The sequence below is a fragment of the Ursus americanus genome, chromosome 17 (genome assembly GCF_024610735.1).
Source record: "Ursus americanus isolate L20-20 chromosome 17, mUrsAme1.1.p, whole genome shotgun sequence".
In the NCBI taxonomy this organism is placed as follows: domain Eukaryota; kingdom Metazoa; phylum Chordata; class Mammalia; order Carnivora; family Ursidae; genus Ursus; species Ursus americanus.
In genome coordinates this window covers 32039313-32060667 of record NC_142143.1, presented here as the reverse complement: position 1 = coordinate 32060667, position 21355 = coordinate 32039313, and the positions used below count along the sequence as shown (strand labels likewise).

General features: G+C 35.5%; 1 protein-coding gene across 7 annotated transcripts in view; it reads right to left on the bottom strand.

Moving 5' to 3' along the window:
• The window catches only part of MGAT4C (MGAT4 family member C), a 710947-nt gene that overhangs the window by 171672 nt on the left and 517920 nt on the right, over nucleotides 1-21355 (bottom strand). The window contains exon 1 of one of the 7 annotated variants that reach the window (XM_087868880.1): nucleotides 21154-21319. The exons of the other annotated variants lie outside the window; for them this stretch is intronic. Within the exon in view, the coding sequence (XP_087725006.1) occupies nucleotides 21154-21238 (85 nt within the window). The 5' untranslated portion in view covers nucleotides 21239-21319. Of the gene's footprint in view, nucleotides 1-21153; nucleotides 21320-21355 lie in introns of those variants that run through there. 7 annotated transcript variants of the gene reach the window in all.

The window sequence follows — 21355 nt, the reverse complement described above, 5'->3', positions numbered from 1 at the left end:
CTCTTCTGTTCCCTTCCCTTCCCTTCCCTTCCCTTCCCTTCCCTTCCCTTCCCTTCCCTTCTCTTCCCTCATATCGCCTCATCTTAGCCTAATTCACTTTACTCTTTCTTACCTCCTCTCTCTCCTTTAATTCAGGGGATCTGGAAGATATGCTAGGACTCTACATCATGGATGCATCTTATATCTTGCTGCTCCTTCCTACATTTTCAATATACCCTTCTTTCTGTGGTTCAAGCTATTTCCTAATGACCTATCTCCTTATTCACTAACCTTTACTCTAGCTGTATCTTAAACTATGTTCTTACTGCTAATTCCAGAATTATTTCATGATTCATTTTATAGTTTCTAATATTCTGCTATTATCTATCTTAATATATATTTTATGCATATTAATTTTTCTTGTTTAAATACATACATCCGATAATCCAGTAAGAATTATCTTTCTATCCCTTGGTTTCAATCATTTAGTCCTACTTCTTATAAATCTGCTTGCTTTTGATTGAATATTGAACATTCCATGCAAAATTGTGAAGATAATTTGTGGTTCTGAATGTGGTTATTTTCAGCCAGAGAGGATTTTTTTTTTTTTTTTTTTTTAATTTCTGGCAGCCAGTAGAGTAAGGGCAGATCAATTTAATCAGTCTGGGATAGAATTGATTCAAAGCTGGTTTTCAGCCTTTATGAGAGGATTTATTTGGGTTTGCTCTCATCCCAGTTGAGGCCTAAGGTATTTACCAGAGCCTAACTTCTTTGGCAGGACCTGAACTAAATGTTTGTCTCCTCTACCCATAAAACTGGGAAAAGCTCCCTTCAGCTTCTTAGCATTTTGGCTAAAGTTTAAAAATCAGCAAATGCCTAGGAAGGTGCCAAGTATTAGTCTCCCCTCTCTGCATTCCTCTTTTTTTCTGTGATCTTGGCATCCCTACTCCTGGTTCCCTTAGTTGACATCAATCCTAATTTTCACTTTTCTAGTCCCTAAAGACTGCTCAAAGCTCTGATCAATTTTTCAGCACCTCAATCCTTTGCAGCAATCAGTAAGGGAAAAGTGGCACAGAAATTTGGTTTTTGCTCAGTACAATTCCCTTCTCTGTAGGATCTTGGTTCAAATGCTGTTTACTGAAGTAGTGTTCTTCAATATTTTTAAATAGATTTAAACTTTAAAAAAAAATTAGCTTTCATAGTTGTTTTCATGATGTTTGCTCTCCTATAATTTTTTCTTATTAGATTTATAATGATTGTATTAGGATATTAATAAAGCCATCTTTTACAAAGGGGATAGTGGATAGTTTATAAAATATTAAAGAAACTATTTTTGATTAATTTTTTCTGAGTGAATATCTCTTAGTTTTTAGCACAATAATCATTTTAGAATATGATAATAGGTATTTGAAAAAAAGCAAACTAAAATATTTAAAATTCATTGGTTCTATCTTCTGAAATAACATCATCTATTCTACCTTATACAGGTATAAGTAACTATCTGCATCATTATATAAGAAAGTTGACAATTATAACAGAAAACAAATGTTTGAAACTATCCTCACTTTTGTTTTTTTGTGGGGTTTTTTGAAGTTTATTTGATTTTAATTAATTTTTTAATAATCATATTTTTTACTATATTATGTTAGTCACCATACAGTACATCCCTGGTTTCTGATGCAAAGTTCGATGATTCATTAGTTGCGTATAACACCCAGTGCACCATGCAACATGTGCCCTCCTTACTACCCATCACCAGCCTATCCCATTCCCCCATCCCCCTCCCCTCAAATATATAAGTTTTAAGGAGGAAAGGTATCGAAATGGTTTTAGGAGTTTAAATAAATAATTTTTGGCATGCAAATCTGATCATATATCTTTTTTGGCCATAATCTGCTTAATGCTTACAGGAACTGGAAAAAATCTGAAGATGACATATTAACCAAGTTATACAATTCAGAAAACTATAGTGACAAAGTCTACTAATTATTTTATTAGGGAAGCTGTCTGACAGATTATGGACACTTTCTGATAACTTAACTGCTCTATCCATGTAATTGTTTCTAATTATTTCAATTATTGAGTATTTCAGTTGATTTTTTAACTGAAATGATTTAAGATGTCCAAACTTTAGCACTTTATGCACATCTATATTTAGTAAAAAGCATCATAAAATAGTGATTTGATTAAACTGTCCAAATAAAACATTCAATAAAATAGCTTTAATAAATTTTGTTGACATAAATTGTTTGAATTAAGAAACTTATTAATTATGCAGGTTGTCATCATTCAAGCAGTTGTGAACTGATACACAGTAGCTTGAAACAAAAATCGACTATGTAGATTCAGTTATTAATTCAGTTATTAATATGATCTAGGACCAAAGAGAGTGAGACTTATGTTTTGTGGGGTTTTTCCCTCTAAATTTTAAAGTTGTGATTTATACCTTTCACCAATATCGACAATAATCTTCTATTGTTAATTGAAAGTTTTATACATTGTTAGCCAGAGTATTATTCTAAAATACAGCTTTACACATATCACACACAAATACACTCATTAAAAAACAGCCCATATTTTTCATTGATTGCATAAATATGTGTATACTACAGAGAGGAGGTTATATTATATCTATATTATAGACTGTCTGTGTTATTGATTTATAACTCCTAACTTTGCAAAGGGCAAAATGGCTTGCTGTACCAAGTATAAGTAATTTGTATATATTCACAATACCTATGTAAACAGGAAATATATTTTGGATGACAGTTTTAGTTCTCTTTTTTTAAGGCAGAGATGATGGATAGATGATAGATAGATAGATAAATAATAGACAAATAGCTGATATAACAGATGACAATTTAATTGACTGAAAAAAGTAGATGAATTCTTAATAGAACTACTGTGAGGCAAAGCCAAGACAGCCTGCTGTGTCAACTGAAATGTGAAATGTATGAGTTTAAGAGTAAAACCTGGTAAACATTAAACATAATTTATTGCTTGAAAAGTATCTTTTTTATGGATTGAAAATTGGATGGAAACAAAGGCCAAAAATAGATAAATTAATATATTGTTAGAGTAAACAGCTCTGTAAACGGGAACTGTGGAGCTCAGAGCATGGCTCCATATGTTTCATTTAAATAGGATTGGAATTTTATGGGAAACTTTACTTTAAATGATGCATATTCAAAACACCAGCTAATGCAATTAAGTTTAGTAAAGTGTTTTTAAACATGAAGTCCCCAGTATGTTGTCACTGTGATATATTCGTAACCAACGAACAAACATTTACTGGATTATACAGTCTAGTTGGATATATAAATACATAAACAATCACAAAATCCTGCAACCAGAATTGTTTCCTTTTGTCAGTAGGGTCTAAAGCCTTTGAGACACTATTTTTTTTTCTTTTTTTATTTCTCTCTCTCTCTCTCTCTCTCTGGCAATAGCAGCTCTATTACAAAATCCAATATGAATGTTTTCCAAGATCTAATTTTCTGTTACCAGCACCATGGTGTTTGAATTTCTGATTTGTCTTTTCCTGTTTTGTTTTGTTTTGTTTTGTAGATGAGCTTCCCCACCATTATGAAACATTATGTCTTTTTTGATGGATTATCATGAAAATTATTTTGATGAATTCGTGTGATGTGCCTTTCTCACATTTTCACTGTTCATGTGCACAGAAATTTCTTCCCATTCTATCAGTTCTTACTGTACTGGGTATTTTCAAGTCAGTTCAAGTGGTAGTTCATAAACTTTTCTTTTTATTAATTTTGGCGCTCTTGTGGGTAGAATTTATACTTTGACTAGGATTGGTGGTTCACAATGGATTGATGCTATTATGACACAGTTATGATTTGAAAGCATTTCTCTGTGTATTAACTTGAACTCCACCCATTTCTCTCCTTGTAATGCTCAATGTGACAGTTCGTCTTCATATCCCAGGTTGAAATTTCCTGTTTCCAAGGCATCAAGGGTGTACCCCACAAAGAATATTGGATTTTTGTTAAGTGTGGGCATCACATATGGCTCAATACTAGACAGAGACAGCTATGCAGAGCAAATGCTCAGTTCTCTGGCAGAATCTGCTCATTTTACTTCCCTGGGACTTTCAAAGAACAAATGCCATCTGTGTGAAATAAAACGCCGTTGAAGGATTTAAGAGCATTACTCATAATGGTTGTATCTTAATGGTCATGCCAAACTGATGTGTTCCAAAGTTTATCCAGGATTAAAACGTCCTGATAGACTGAGGCTGCTCCTGTGTCTCCAGATTTTTCCTCATGTGAGTATCACTTTTGATACGCCAAAGGCGCCATGCATTACCAGAAGAGGGAGAATGTGAGAACCTCAGGGATGCAGGAGCAGTGAGTAGCGCTTGGAGCATCAAGACTTAGGAAAGAGGCCCCAGGGACTGGAAGAAAAGAGAAAACGGAAGAAGCCAGGAGAGGGACAGATCGGCCTCAGCCATAGGGATGAGAGTGCTAAGCAACAGTTGAGCAGAAGAAGGTGGAAGTTTGCTCTGAATAAGCTGCACATTCTGAATTCAGTATTGAGGCCACCATAATTTCGTAAAAAGGTTATTTAAAAAATTTTTTCAAGTCATATTTCATCATTCATTCTGTCATCCATTCAGCATATATTCAATATGTGTCTATTATATCACCTGGGTCTGCTGTCGACATGAAAGATACATTGGTGATAGCAGAATAGTGCTTAAGATATCTTCCTTCATGGAATTTGCATTTCCCTTGTGAAATTGGTATGTGATACAACAGGCATCAGATTCATCATGATCAATATGATGCAGGCAAAATACTTAGTAAAGTACAAAACATGTCAAACTTCTAAAGAAATCGAGCTTGTTATTTTTGGAGAATATACGCCGTTAGTGCTCTATCAGAAAGCTACAAACTCAAAAGCCACCTGCTAGAAGTTACCAATTAATATTTTTTTAAAATGTTTTTAAATTGAAGTTTAAGTATACATCCAGTAAAATGTATAACTTGTGCTTGTTGAGTTTTGGCACATGTATATACCATACAACTAATCGCTCTAAATCAGGATATAGAAAATTTCCATTATCAGAGAGTTTTCTTATAACACCTCCTATTAAACTCTTCTCTGCATAGGTGATCTATGTTTTTTTTCCTGCCCTCTACATTAATCTGGCCTGTGTCTTAACCTCATAAAAATGTCATGATATAGTAGGTACTCCTTTGTGTCTGGCTTCCTATGTTCAATATATTATATAGATCCACCCTCTGCTGTTGATGTATCCATAGTTCATTGCTGTATGTACTATTATATTAATTTTATGAATATATTACAATTTATCCATTATCCTGTCATGAACAGGATATTTGATTATTAATGATAAAGTTCTCTAAACATCCTTGTACAAGTAATTTTGTGGACTTGTTTTCATTTCTCTTTGGTAAATATCTAGCTACATCATGGTGTAGGTGTATGGTGTACTTTATAAAAAAAACTACTTTTCCAAAAACGGTTAGGAATTTTATATACCACCAGTATATTATGGGGAGTTTAGGTCTATAATTTTGTCTGTTGTCACCACCCATTTTAATTTTAGACATTCTGGTAGAGCTAAAGTCGTATCTCTTTGTAGCTTAAATTTGTATTTCCCTAGCAAATGATAGAGTTGAGCACATTTTCATGTTTTTATTGGACACGTGTGCAGATTTTGCCATTTTCCACCATGTCTGACATTTCTTTATGCATTTTAAATATAATTCCTTTGTCGGATGCATATCAAATATTTTCTCCCAGGCTGTGGCTTGTATTTGCAAGGATGTGAAGTTATTTTTCCTATGTTTTCTTCTACAAACTTTATGATTTTAAAAGCTCTACATTTACATAAAATTCATCTCAAAATAATTTTTGTATATGATGTAAGATTTTTATATTTCCCATTAAACTGTCTTGGCACTTATGTTACAAACCAGTTGGCTGTATATGTGTGCATCGACTACAGTCAACTATGCGTAGACTCTTCTCTGTTAGAGAAGAGTGTAATCTTCCTCCAGGAAGTTCCCAACTATCTTCATGTTAATACCTTGCTAGAGGGAAAAACAATCTTAACTTGACAATGGCAAGGCCTCAGGTATCCTGTGAGTCTTCTTTAACATATGAAAATCCTTTTGAGACCTCCCTTTCCTTACCTCCCCCAACTCCATAGTATATAATCAGCCACCCCTCACAACCCTGGAGCCGCACCTCTTTCTGCCCATGGGTCCTGTCCCTGCTTTAATAAGCCACCTTTTTGCACCAAAGACGTCTCAAGAATGCCTTCTTGGTCGTCACCTCACTGATATCCCAAAACCACATCAATAGGATATTTCTCCTTTATTACTGTTGTGATTTAGATTAATTGCTCTTTAAATGTTAAACCAATCCTACATTCCATGGATAAGATCCAACTGGTCATGGAGAACGACACTCTTATTTATTACTAGTTTCAATTTGCTAACATTTTCTTAATGCTAACATCTTTTCATCTCTGCTTTAGTTTCACTGAATTTCTAGATATATAGGTTGATACATTTCACAAAACTCAACGTATTTTGAGCCATTATTTCTTTGAAATTTTTTCTGCCCTGTTTTTCTTCTTCTCTCCTTTGAGAACCACACTTGGTTATGTTACTTATTATTTTCCCATGTCAGTGAATCCATTTTACTTAAAAAAAAAAATTCTGAATCTTCAATTTAGATTTCTGTGGAGTGAACTCAGGTCTCTCTTTCTTTTATTGTTAAGGACACTAATCCTCTCATCTACACCTATTTACCTCCCAGAGGCTCCACCCTCAAATACTATCACACTGGTGGTTGGGGCTTCAGCATATAAATGGGGAGGGGGGGAGACACACAAAAATTCAGTTGATAAAACTCCTTATGTATAAAATATTCAGCTTTTAAATTATCTACAAGATAGTCTATTTGAAGGCTATAGACACAGACTTGGATTTCTCTCAAGCACAACGAGATTATTAAATCTGTACTAATCTCACAGTGATCCGTCTTTAATAGTGTTTAATTCAAGCTATATTAGTGACAATCTTGAAACAAAAGTTTAGCAGATTTGGAAATACATTTTTACATAATTCTAATATTGGAAGCAGAATTTGTCACTGAGAAGTTCTTTGGCTTGTATGCACTTGTGTCTCTTATTTCTATATAAAATACACACTGCTAAATCACATTTGTTTGCATGTAATATTTTTTGTAATTAATTAAATTTTTTAAAAGATTTTATTTATTTATTTGACAGCGATAGAGACAGCCAGCGAGAGAGGGAACACAAGCAGGGTGAGTGGGAGAGGAAGAAGCAGGCTCCTAGCGGAGGAGCCTGATGTGGGGCTCGATCCCATAACACCGGGATCATGCCCTGAGTTGAAGGCAGACGCTTAATGACTGCGCCACCCAGGCGCCCCTAATTAATTAAATTTCTAAGATGGGAACATACATATTGGTACCAACTATCAATATTATGACTATTCAGCTATTTATATGTTCAATTTATATTTTCAATATTTGTTATAATTTTCAAAATAATGACAGGGTATGAGATAGGCAGTGGAAAGGCACGATGTGTTTAGGAGGTTCCTAAAACCGTATTTGGACTATAAAAAGGACTTTACAGTACCCTGAGACATTTTTCAACAAAGATTGGTCAGAAAGAACGGGTTTAAAAAATAGGTATAAAATTGGATCACTCAAGAGCGAGCTAAGGCAAGTGAGGAAAAGAATAGTTTTTAATGGGTGCTCCATCTGTACCTGTAAGGCTACACTGCACCATAGTTCTAAGCAAGCTGAAGGCTGACTGGGCTAAGAAGGTAATAGCAGGCATCAGGCTTTAGGGGCAGAAATGTTGGCAAGGTGCACTGGGTTTTTATCATCCGGGAAGTGATATTTAAGTCCAAATCTCCTGATGTTTGTCTGTTTTTTCCTTCTTTCTTTCCTTACTTTGTCTCACTCTCTCTTTCTCTCTCTCTTTCCTTTTCTTCCCTTCCTTTCTCTTTCCCTTCCTTCACTCCCTTCATCCCCTCTTTGCACTTTCTTCCCTTTCCTTTTATTCCTTGCTTCTCTCTTTTCCTTCTCTCTCTCTCCTCCCTCATTTCTTACCTCTCCCCGTCTCTTGTCTACCTCTTCCGTCTTTCTCTCTCCATTCTACACTCTCTCCCTCCTTCTCTCTCCCTTTCCCCACCCCCTTCAGAAATCTTTACTAACCATATATTATGTGAAAGACATAAAGAGCTCACAGATAAATATTGTATCTTAAGTTTTATATCTGCATTGTCAATATTCATATCAAAAATCTGGCAAAATACTCCAAAAATATATGGTCAAAGCATAAATTAAAAAATAAATGTTCCCTTCATCTCAATTTCTTTCTTTCATTTGTTCTTTCCTTTCTTTGTCTCTTGCTCTCTCTCTCTCTCTCTTTCTTTCTTTTGAACAAATATTTACCAAATGTCTTCCATGTGTCAGGAACTTTTCTGTGGCACTGAAATCCCAATCAAATGGGAAAGGCAAAAATACAAAGAGAATTAAAAATTAAATTTTGAGTATTTACTAGGAGAATTAAACTGTAACATAGAATGTAGAAAAAATCTTTACTAGGTATGGAAAAAAAGAGGAAAGAAGCAAACCAGAATTCATATAGAAACTCTATTGAATTATATTTCTTTAGCTCATTTAATCTTCACTAGCCCGTGAAGTAATACTATTACAAGTATTACAAGTATTACTATTATCTTCACTTTATTTATTTATTTATTTATTTATTTATTTATTTATTTATTTATATGTAAGCTTTAGGCCCAGCATGTGCTTGAACTTACTACCCCAAGATCAAGAGTTGCACACTCTACCAACTGAGCCAGCCAGGTGCCTGGTGCCCTCGCTTTTAGATGTGGAAAGAGAAGAGACTCAGAGATTAGTTTAACCCTTTTCAGTGACAATTCAAACTCACCAAATGCCTAAAACTATTTCTTTATACTACCTTGTTTTTAGAAATTTCAATACAGATTTTAGAAGATGATGATGATGGTATCGATAGCAATAATAATAATATCAATAATGAGGAAGAAAGAGGAACAAGAACACCATGTACAGGAAGAGCAAGAAAAGCTGCTCACACTTGTACAGCGCACACCAGGTGCCAGTATCAAGTACTCTAAACACAGCAAATCACTTAATTCTCTATATCCTACAATAATCTTATGTAGCATTTGATGAGGGAACAGAAGGCAAGCTGAGGACAAAGCAGAAACTGACGCCCTGCAATCCACCTCCCCCCCATGGGATGTACGTGACATTCCTCAGGCATCCCTGGCTGCCCAAAAACGAAGGAAAAGAAAAACAAATGGTTAACTAACAGAGATCACAATCCTGCAAGGCCTGAGTCTCCCTCAGTTTATACAGGTCCTAGTGATTTACAAGGAAGAAACTTTCTTATCAATAGCCTAACTTCCAGAGACCCATAATTCAGTTTCCTGCAGCCCTAACATTACCATCCCCTCCATAAAATTGAGGGAAGCTAAGGCAGAAGGAAATGTAAATAAAACGGAATTTCTTTCCGGACCTGCAGCCCATTGATAAGGACATGTGACAGGAGGAAAGTAACGTTCTCCAGGGAAGCTCCCCACTATCTTACTATTAACACCTTCTAGAGGGGTCAACGACCTTAACTTGACCATAGCAAGGCCTCCAATATCCTGTGAGTCTTCTTTAACATATGAAAGTGTTTCTCAGCCTCCCCCTTTTCCTCACCTCCCCCAATCCCATGGTATATAATCAGCCACCTCTCACAACCCCGGGGCAGCGGTGCTTTCTGCCCACAGGTCCTGTCCCCGTGCTTTCATAAGCCACCAATTTTGCACCAAAGAGGCCTCAAGAATTCTTTCTTGGTCGTCGGCTCTGGACTCCACCCCACTGAACCTCACCTATATTCTACAACCTCATCAGCATTGATGTGGAAAACAAAGGCAGAAGAAAAATTATTGCATTTCCTTACTATATAAAGCCCATCTATAAGTCCTGAACCAGGCAGAGTGACATTCCTCTAGGAACTCAGCTGCCTCCATGTTAATATTTTGCTAAGGGCAAAATAAGATTTTAGAAATAATTTATAAATAAACCTTATTTATTTATAAATAAATTTATTTTATAAATTAAGTTTATTTATATTATTTTATAAGGGTTTGCTTAGCCCAAGCCCCAGGATTCTGTAAGTCTACTTTAACATATAAAAATTCCTTTGGAAACTTCCTTTATCTCTACCCCTCCAAGATACATGTTGACAATCATCTCCCAAGCATATGACTGACTGCTACACATCTGAAAAGTCTCATGACTGAATTTTTACTAAACAGTAATAAACGACCTTTCCTAACAATAGCTAGCTCCCTCAGGATCCTGGAAACCTTTTTTCCAAAGTACCTGGGAGGCTTACACTATCCCTAACCCCCTCCCAACTTGAAAGTATTTAATGGGCCACTCCTCATGACAGTGCAGGTCTTCTGCCCACAGGTCCTGTCCCCATGCTTTACTAAAACCATCTTTTTGCACAAAAGGCATTTCAAGAATTCTTTCTTGGCCATCGGTTTTGAACCCTATCATCTTTGCTACATCAACACACCAGGGGCTCCCTGCTCAGCAGGGAGTCTGCTTCTCCCTCTCCCTCGGCCCCTCCCCCTGCTCATGCTCTCTCTTTCTAATAAATAAATAAAATCTTTGAAAAAAAAAAGACAACAAAAAAGGTGATGAAATTAGCATAGTCCAGTTTTAGAAAAAAGAGTAATGATAAAAACTTCAATTTTTGTCCCCCAGGAATGAAAAACTAACTCATCAAACTCACTAGCAAATGTTTAAAAGTAACATTTATATGAAATACAAGAAAACAATGTATGGTAAGAATCACGTTTTTCAGGTTTATAAATTATATTCTCAATTGATACTTAAAAAAATGAACTATCTAAAAACAAAGCAATGATGAAATCCATTCTGGGCTTTTCCTACGAACCTTATAATTGACCAAGATGACCATAATGTTTCCATCAGCTTGACTAAACTTCTAGAAAGACTTCTTTCTGCCTCTAGGCCTCTGACCTCCCTCTCTCTCCCACCCTTAGAGATTTCAGATGGCTTAATTGCAAAGATCCCTTTTATTTTTTCCTTAGAGAATTTAATCAGAAAAATTGTAATGGTAAATCCTTTCTCTGCCCCTTTGAGATATAAATCTTTTTAAAACGGTTCTTGCCAAATTTACAACCCAGGATTGTTTTGCTCAAGGACTAAGAGGGATCCCTTTGAAATGTAAACACCAAGGAGATAATCTTTCATCTCCAGTCACCAAAAGGTAGGAGCCTAAGGAACTTCAGTAGGTTAGTGTCTGACTTCAAATGTAAAATTACCTTCTGTTAGGAAGATATAAGGAAGTTTACCTTTTTTCTTAGATAGGGCCAATTAGCAAACACAAATGGTCTTTATCCCCTGCACCACAGCCCTTAAAAAACCCTCTAGTCTTTGTTTCGCAGAGTTGAGTTCAGACTGTGTTCTGAACTCTATTCTCCATTGTAACAGCCTAGAATACAGTCTTCCTTACTTAATTTTTCCCTATGAAAGTCTTGCTTTAATATAATTATGATTCCCCAAACTCTGAGATAGTAACATTTTGAAGACAAAACCTCTGGATTCAATTTAATCCAAACATTCCGAATTCAACAATGTAATTAATGGTCTTGAAAGAGGACTTCACCTGCCTCGATTTTGACCTCAACTTTCTACTTGGGTTCTTCTTTATAGCTTGTCTCTTGGCTCAGGTGTAGACTCTGAGGGCAAAGCATCTCTTCATGGGAACAGGAACTACTCATTCAGGCAATAAGGACTGACTGTCCTAAGCCAGCAAGACCCTGCTATGACTGACTTCAAGACAATGATCAATTTAACTTTCACTGCCTACCTGTACGTACCCACCCACCTTTGCCCCACATTTGCCTTATATAAACCTGAAAGTATTTTTAGCATTTTGGAGACAGTCTTTGAGATGCTAGTCCATTGTCTTCCCAGTGTTGGCCTCAATAAATTCCTTTCTTGTTTCACTACCACTCATTCCTCTGCCTTTGGATTTTGTGAGCCGGGAGTGGTTGAACCTGGTCTGTTTGGGACCCCCGGAGCCAGATGCTCTTGCACCCCTGCACACTAGCTACACTCTTAAGTCGTAGATTGATTATCCCCAAACTAGATCTATTCAAGTAGTTAATAAGCTATGTAAGTACAAAATAAACTTGATAAGGACCTATAAATTCACTACTTGCTTCCTTACCAAATTTATGTATTACCTTCAAAAATGACTCAATTTTTCATTTGTATGGGCCTTTTTAATCTGAATCTTGCATTAGAATATAGTATTACATTTCTCTAAATGATGGTAGTACTATTAGTATGCATAAGAACTCTGAATTAATAGATTTTTATTAGATTCTACTTATAATTAAAGAAAATATAGCTAATGAAAGCTGATGACATTCTATGCATAGAATTCTTAGATGATCTCACATTTCATATTCACCAATATTGTACAATATTAACAGCATTTACATTATTTTTTTCTATGAATGTAGATAACATTTAATCAAAGTTGCAAGAACTATACAGTTAAAATTACATTGCATTAAAGTCAGATATATTTCAGAAAGAAATTTGTAAAAATGTAAAATAAAGACTGTTCTAAGCTGTGATTTATCATTAGTAATAACTTCAAAGCCGTTATCTTATCAGTATTCTTTAGCCTTTGGAATTATTCTCTTCAAAGAAAAATATGAATAGAATGATATCACAACTTTTGACATAGTTACTTTTCATATGAGTCTTACATTTAGTTCAAATTGCAACAATTTTAGAAACTTTCAACAGTTATAATATGCTTAGCATCAGCATCAGTCTTTAGGACACATGAAATTCTTCCCAACCTTATGTTTAATTAATTTAACCAATTTTAAGCAAATCAACCTTTATTTCTCAGCTTGATTGTAATAAAAATGGTCAGTATTTTCCATCTTCCTGTAGACAAAAGATTTAAAATCAAGACTAGACATTAGCAAGGGTGGGGGGGGACATGGGAATAAGGGATCTAATGTGACACAAATAAGAGGAAAGTGATTTTCTTCTTCATTGTTCCTTAACTCCCACAAATTCTCAGTTCTCTATTTCAGTCACCAAAGATGAAAGTGATAAAGAGCTCTATTATTCTATAAACAAACAAAATCCTTCTGGGTAAAAGTTTTGGAATATTATTTCTCTGCTTAAGACAGATATTCTAATACTGTCACCCACCTGCCTTGTATCTTGCCTCTTAATAATTGTATAGGTTATGACTCTGTTATTCTCTCAGATATGAAGCCTGAAAGCTTAGGTTAAATTTTCTCACGTTCCTTTCTTTTAAAACCCATTTTGTTCCCCCACTTTCTCTGCCTAGCCCATTCATTACCATGTCCTATCAATTTCAGAATATTCTATTTAAGTCAAGGATTTTATACACAGATAAATACAGTGAAGGTAAATATAGTAGGCAATTCATTTAACTTAGGTGTCTCTACTTTTCTTCAGTGGTATTTCCTAAGTGAGTTGTTATGTTAATCTTTACTTTCAACATAAGTCTTTTTTAAATGTTGGAGCGCCTGGATGGCTTAGTCAGTTAAGCATCTGACTCGTGATTTTGGCTCATGTCATGATATTATGGGTTGTGAGATCGAGCTCTGAGTTGGGCTCTGTGCTCAGCGGAGAGTCTGCTTGGGTTTCTCTCTCTCCCTCTCCCTCTGTCGCTCACCCTACTTGTGCCCCCCCCCCGCTCTCTCTTTTCTTAAATTAATAAATAAATCTTTTTTAAAAAAAATGTTGGATCCACCTTAAATGTTTGGCTCCACCTTGGGGGAAACATTGACTTGGAGATGCAAAGCTCATCAGTTCTCCTTAGCACTTTCTGTGACAGCAATGTGCAAAACTGCAAAAATAGAACTGTGAGTAATAAATCAGTTAACTAGAAAGAACTGTGTTTTGTGTTGTCAGTCTGTCTTGTTTCCCAATGTTGGCAGCTTTCCTACACTGAGATGGTGTCATCTAACATTCATTTACCTATAAGCTCAGCTTGGAGTCCAAGTTTGGGAATACTCCAGACCTTGGTTTTTATGGATTTCCTGAGTTCTAGCCTACCAGCATCCAATCAGGAATCACTAAGATTACCTAGAAGTCTTAATGAACCTTTTTCAATAGTTCAGAATACCTAATACACAATTATCATTTATCTATAAACCATCATTTACCTATAGGCTAAACAATGTCAAGTGTCTTTGTATTTAATTGGAATTATATTAGTTGTGTATATTTCCATATTACTTCAGATTTTACTCAGGAGTAATATTTATTTTGGTTTTGGATATTTACTTGATTATTTCATCTCTCTCGGGATAATAATTTTAAACCTGGCTCGTTGGTTTGACAGATAGTTGATAAATAATTACTGTATTCCATATCTTGTGCTAGGCACTGGGGATAAAGAAATAACAGACTTCATGTTGCTTCTAATCTGATTGTAGAGGGAGGTAAGGCAGCGATATGATACAAAGTGATGAGTATATCAACACAGTTATCTGAGAACATAGAGAACAGATACCTAAGTCAGAATGATCAGAGAGGCTGGCAGTCACATATGGCAATATGCCTCTTTGCTTCCATTTGTCTTTGCAAGAAAACATCTTGTAGCTATTTCTGACCTCAATGTGGTCTTATCTTTAATTGCTTGCCTCTTTTTAATGCCTTTCCAACATCTACTAATTTTTTCTTTTTTCTTTTTCTTTTTCTTTTTCTTTTTTTTACTATTCATTTACTATTCATGTCTTTCCTCCACAAGAGCTAATCCAGGCAAGAGCTGACTTGACAGGAGTTTCCTCTCTCCTTACATGACTTTATCCTATTTTGGCACCTGTTGAAAAGTGAGTCCTGTCAATGAGATCTCATCTATTTTCTTTGTTTACCAAGGTAGAATCCTTTCAAAGACTATCCCCAGGTCCATGTTTAGTCTCTGAGCTTTCGAGCTGCTGTGTGGCTTAGTTAATAGTTAATAGTCCAGGTATCTTTTCAGAGCTTTGGTTTTCTCAAAAAAGGAAAAAAATCATAAGCTACCTCCTAACATTTTCATCAAAGAAAGACACTACCTACTTTCCTAAATTTTAAGACTGGAGCCCTAGACCTCTCATTTCTTTATGGCTATATAGAGGTTAAAAAAAAAAAAAAAAAAGGAAGAAGAGCCATTCATTTGCATATCCATTAAGCCATCTTTTTCAAATAAGCACAGGTTTTCCTCCATCTTAATAATGCTTCATCAGAGTACATATGAAACAACCATATAAACATTCTATTCTACTTCACTCAAGGGTAGTAGGTCTTATATTAAACTTCTTATAAAATATTTTTTGTTATCACAGGTTTTAAATACAGCGGATATATATCTTTGAACAAAGCAGCATCATTGAAAAGTAGGTATAGTCATTCTCCCACAGAAGAAAAAAAAAATCACTGTGACATTATTATGCCAGAACTGGAAAAAAAAAAAAAAGATGGGTACAGCAGAAATTTTAATTTTTATTTGTTTATTGGATATTTCAATATCAATTTATATTAAAGACTGTTATATGAAAGACTTAAAGAGTTACCCATAAAGAAAGGGACTCACTGCTTATTAGTGAGATTATTGTTTTTATAAGTTGCAGCAAATTTCCTTTCATGGACTGTGTCTTTAAAAGCAAGCATTTAAGAGTGTGTTCTGTGGATTCAGGTTGACATGGTTCCCCATGGACTTCAGGGTGTGACACCGCCTTTACCAGCTCAATAGCTAAACTCCTGGAACATTAGCTTTGTGTGCTGAAGGATAAGAGAATTTGTGGCTGGAGGACATCTTTCTAATTTACTCGAGATTTCCTGATAACTTTGCCTTTCTGGTTTTTGGCATCAGTGATCTAAATTGACAGATCAATTGGGGACAGAAACATGCACTTGTCAAGTTCTTTCCAAAAGTGAGTCTGAGAGCTAATGCCGTTTCCCAAGAACTGCTGCTGCTCTTCCTGTTCAAGGCTACTCCTACTAGGAATCATTGCAATTAGGTGGATTGATTCACAGATGGGGGGCAAAATGACGGCACAGTGGTAAAGTCATGGTGGTACCATATGGTAAGTCAAGGAAGTAAATACCTCTTTTGGCATTAATAAAATAGTTTTAAACTTCACAGTGAATAGAAATAATGGATAATACCATGCCATGTTCTTTCATTACTATATGTAATAGTTATATAATTAATCTCCAAACTTAAAAGAACAATTATAAGGGTTTATACTTACTGATTCTCTAGCACGGATTAATTAAAAGAAATTATGATATCCATCTGAGGGCGCATTGAGACACTAGCCATTTTTTATTGAAAAATGTTATGTACTAATATTATATACTCCATACCATGTTGGACTGCATGGTATGTGCTTAACAGGGTTTTGCCCAACCAATCCAAAGTCCAAAGGGAAGGAGATAACCCCATCAAAACAATTTGAAAATGACAGTTAGATTATATGGAGAATTAGAAAGAAAACTTTTAGAGCAAATTTCAATTTTCCCCATCTATGTGACTAAGAGCAAATCCCCATCACCCCCTTACTAGACTACTGTAAGTGGTCCTTCTGCTTCCATTAGGTGCCCATGTAATTCAACCCCCACCTGGGGGTTGAAGTGATCTTTGTAAACATGGATCAGGTTATGTTGAAACTTAAGTTGCCCCTGCATTCCATAGAGTATCCCATTCTTTTATGGGTTCTTTTTTTGGCCCCACCTCTGTGACTTTATCTCTGACTACTTTTCCAATTACCCACTATAATCCAGTTATCCTGAATTCTTCCGTTTCTATAACTCTTCAAGCTTACTCCTCATTTCTGTCTTTGCATCTCTTGAGTCCTCTGCAGAGACCCTTTTCCTTCTGGATCATTTTTATCATTCTCTGTTCAAATCAATAACCAGAGATGCCTTCTAGCAACCCCCATTTAGGTCACCAAGCTATTCAGTTTCTATCACATTATCCCTGTTGTATTTTCTTCAGCATATTTGTCACCATCTGATATTTATTTATAGTCTATCTCCACTTGCATTTTGAGTTTTATGGGGGGAGGGACCTTGTCTGTCTTGGTCATTGTTTTATTCCTGATGTCTAGAGCAATACTTGAAACAGTATATGCACATGAATATTTGCTGAATTATAAATGTAAGTTTCTTCATTTCTACCCAATGATCTGCTTCTATAGTTAGGTCTAATTTTATCATATCAGTTTCTTATAGATTCTATTCAGATTCTATGACATAGAAATATCTTCATGGGGCACCTGGGTGGCTCAGTCAGTTAAGCGAATGCCTTTGGCTCCGGTCATGATCCCAGGGTCCTGGGATCCGGTTCCGCGTTGGGCTCCCTGCTCCACCAGGAGCCGGCTTCTCCTCTGCCTCTCTCTCTCTCTCTGTCTCTCATGAATAAATAAATAAAATCTTAAAAAAAAAAAAAGAAGTATCTTCATGACTTACCTCTATTTCCTAATCCTTGAAGAACTCTATAGTAGATTTTGAGTTATGGAGTAGGTATTATTTTTCATAAAAATGCTATGATTTATAAGATCCCCCTACAATGCACTCGGAAATAAGTTAGGGTATAAAAATATTTCAAATTATAATTAATCCATAGACATATGGATACTATCCCTGTCATTTCTTTTTCCACAAGCTGTGCATTTTGTATGTGTTTGTATGACTTAATTTCTAGGTTGTTTTTTTTTCCAAAGAGTTATTTATTTATTAGAGACAGAGAGAGGGAGAGAGCAGGGGGAGGAGCATTGGGAGAGGGAGACAAGCAGACTCCACACTCTGTGGGGAGCCCAAACACAGGACTCCATCCCAGGACCCTGAGATCATGACCTGAGCTGAAGTCAAGAATTGGATGCTTAACTGACTGAGCCACCTAAGCATCCCTATTCTGTATCAATTTCTGGAAGTCACTATGGTTGTATTGCAAAGAAAAAAGCAAGATTCTTCTATTCTTTGGATCCTCCATCTTGTTCAACAATACACACACACACACACACACACACACACACACCTGAGAATAGTATTTGCAATAAATTTCTTTCATTCGAGATTGTTATATGTAACTTTGTGATAAACAATGTATAAGTCAGAAATAGGAGTTCCCAATGAAACTCTGTTCTAATACACAGCATACAGGCATAATCCCCAGTATAAAAACCAGAAATTAAGCTCTCTGAAAAATCAAAATAAGAAATCAGAAATACATGTCTCCTTTTTAAAAGAGAATCAGTTCTAATTTAAGGAAAACTATAATGCAGATCATATAAAACTGAAAGTATGTTTAAAAATCAGGTATGGTACTTTGAAAGTATCCCTTTGTGCATATAAGAAAACAAAATTTACAAGCTTTTAAAATAAACTGCAATCTTTGGTTAAATGAAAATCAAATTGAAACAAAGGTCTCAAGTAAGACTAAATTTAATTATACTCTGTTCTCCATCAAAAGTGACAGATTTTTCTATTATATGTTCCTGACATTGAATGAAATAAAAAAGTCTCTTATTGTCACATTGTTTTATTGCAAACCTGTTTCTACCCATCTAAATTATACCTTTATATTTGTATGAAAGTCAAAGTCTGAATAGCATGTTTGAGTTAATTATGGAACACTATAAAAAATCTCTGCTAGCTAGGAGATGGATTATACTTAATTTTAATCTTTTCAGAAATAATTGAACTCACGATGAACTTTTAAGATTTTGAAATTTTGTTATCATTATTATTCCTTTCACACCTCTCAGTTGTTTTGGTTTGTTTTTCCTTTCCTTTTTTTTTTTTTTTAATCTATATGTCCTGCAATGGAGACTTGCATTTTTGAACTAGTATTCTCCCACGTGCAGATGTTAACATGAAGCTTAAATTAAAAAAAAAAAAAGTGCTTAATAATTTCTAATTCTAAATACAACATATAATTCTAAATACAAATTGCTATGCAAATTTGTAGGTACTCATTGAATTAAACTTTTGTGGGAGGGAGAACACAAAACAAAACAAAACCACCTGCATGTAATAACAGACCTATGTAATTTTACAATATGCAATATTTTACCCATAGCTACTAGAGATATGATACCATCATGTGAGAAACACAGAGTCTGCTGACAAAAAGGAAAAAAGTAGGTACAATATAATATAATAAATGCTATGATAGGAGCAAGTTTAGGATCTGTACAAGAAAGGCTTTCTGGAATTTAAATTGAGGTTTAATAATTAAAAGCTACATAGGTCTTATATCAGAACAACAGAATTTTCAGAGACCTTGGGCATGAGACATATTTAAAGAGTAAGAAAATATTCTGTATGGTTGGAATGCAGTACATAAAGAGGGCTTCCTAGGGATCTGTTTTTACTTGTGAGGAACTCTGTGTCAACTCCTTTGCTCATTTCCCTTCCTTCCTAACACCTGGAAATAACTAAATTCTGGTAAAATTGTATCTATATCTCCTTATGCCTCCAACATTTCCTTTCTCTTTTCAGTCTCACTTGATATCCTTTTTCTGTATTTGAGTCAGAAAATTAGAGAAATCAGATGGGCACTTTTAGATTACTATCCCTCATCTCAACCCAATGGACCAAATCCACAATCTACCTACAAACTCAACCTCATATCTGTCTTTCCTCCTGTTAAAGTGAAGGGATCATGCGCCGAGGACCAATTACTTTACGTAATGGTCAGGGCTTCACCCCTTACACATACTCCTGGGCATCTAATTTTGTAACTGGCTTACCCTTTCCAGTTACTGATGATTTTTTCCCCCTTTCTACTATAATGCTCACATCAGAATATAGATATTAGGTAATGTCTCCCACCTCTAAAGGAACCTCGTCCGACTCCACAATCCATTCTGACTAGTGGTCCATTTCTCTGCTCCTGTTTATAGGAAACACCACAGATGCACATACCTTCTCTAAAGACTGGTCTGTGTTAATTATTTCACTTTGCCTTCTCCCAGTCTTTTTAAACTCCCTCCAAATAAACTTTGTGTGCATTAATCTAGTGAAAATTCTCTTGTTAAAGTCATTAATTGCCTCCAGGTTGCCAAATCCATTGACCACCCCCCTCCCGCCCACCCAGTCCTTGATAAACTCCTCAGCATGTGATACACTTGATACTACCCCCTTGTTTCCTTTACTGAGCATCAGAGATGTAACCCTCTTCTTTCTCTTTCTCTATGTATTTTTTTTTGGGGGGGTCTCCTTTTCTGGTTCTTCATCATTTTTCAACCTCCAAATAGTGGAGTCGCCCTGTACTGAGCCTTTCTTCCTCATTTTCAACCTCCAAATAATGGAGTCACCCGGTACTGAGTCTTTAACTAGAACCTGTATCCACATACTAATTTTCTCAAATTCGAGCACTGCACATCACCCTCTTTTCTACAATGGTCCATGCTACTATCACCTCTTACCCCATCTACTAATTTTGCCCTTTCTTTTCCACTACATTCCCAATGGTCTTCCTCTATTTCAGCATTTGTCTACTTCAAGGTATTTGCTATTTGTGCCTGGAATATTCTTACCTTAATATATGGATCACTTGTTTCATATCTCTGATCAAAAGTCACCAAGTCAGAGAGATCTTGATATAACATACTACCTAAAATAGCAATTCTTTCCACTTATCCTGGCTTTATTTTCTTTCTAGTACTTGTCATGACCTGATGTAATTATTCATTTGTTATTTTCCACCTATATTTCCTAGAAAGCAAAACACCACAAAAACAGGCTTTGTTGTGTTTTCTGCCATAGTCCCAGAGTTAAGAACTCTGCCTAGAGCAAAGTTGCGACTGAAAAATTCTTACTAAATTATCATTTAAGTCTTATAAAATGGTTTCAAAGAGTGAGGAAGATGATTTGGTTCTCCAAAAGAGGTGGGGAAAAAATAAAGCTAAGAATAAAATAGGCTTTTGCATACAGTTTAGTGTGTTGGGATTCCATTGAAGTATTCAAAAATTCATAGTCCTTTCTTAAAAACTATGTTGGATTTACCTTTTTTTTCTTTTGCTAAACTGAGTTTTCCTTCCGCTGTGGTGGGGATGGCAGATGGGACCTTTCTGTTTCTGAAAATAAACATATCCCTGATGGTAAAATGTTTTGGGCATAAAACGTAACTACTTTAATACATATTTCCCTAAATCCCCATCTTTCCGCTCTTCCTCCCCAATTCCCCCCACCCCAATCCCAACCTTCT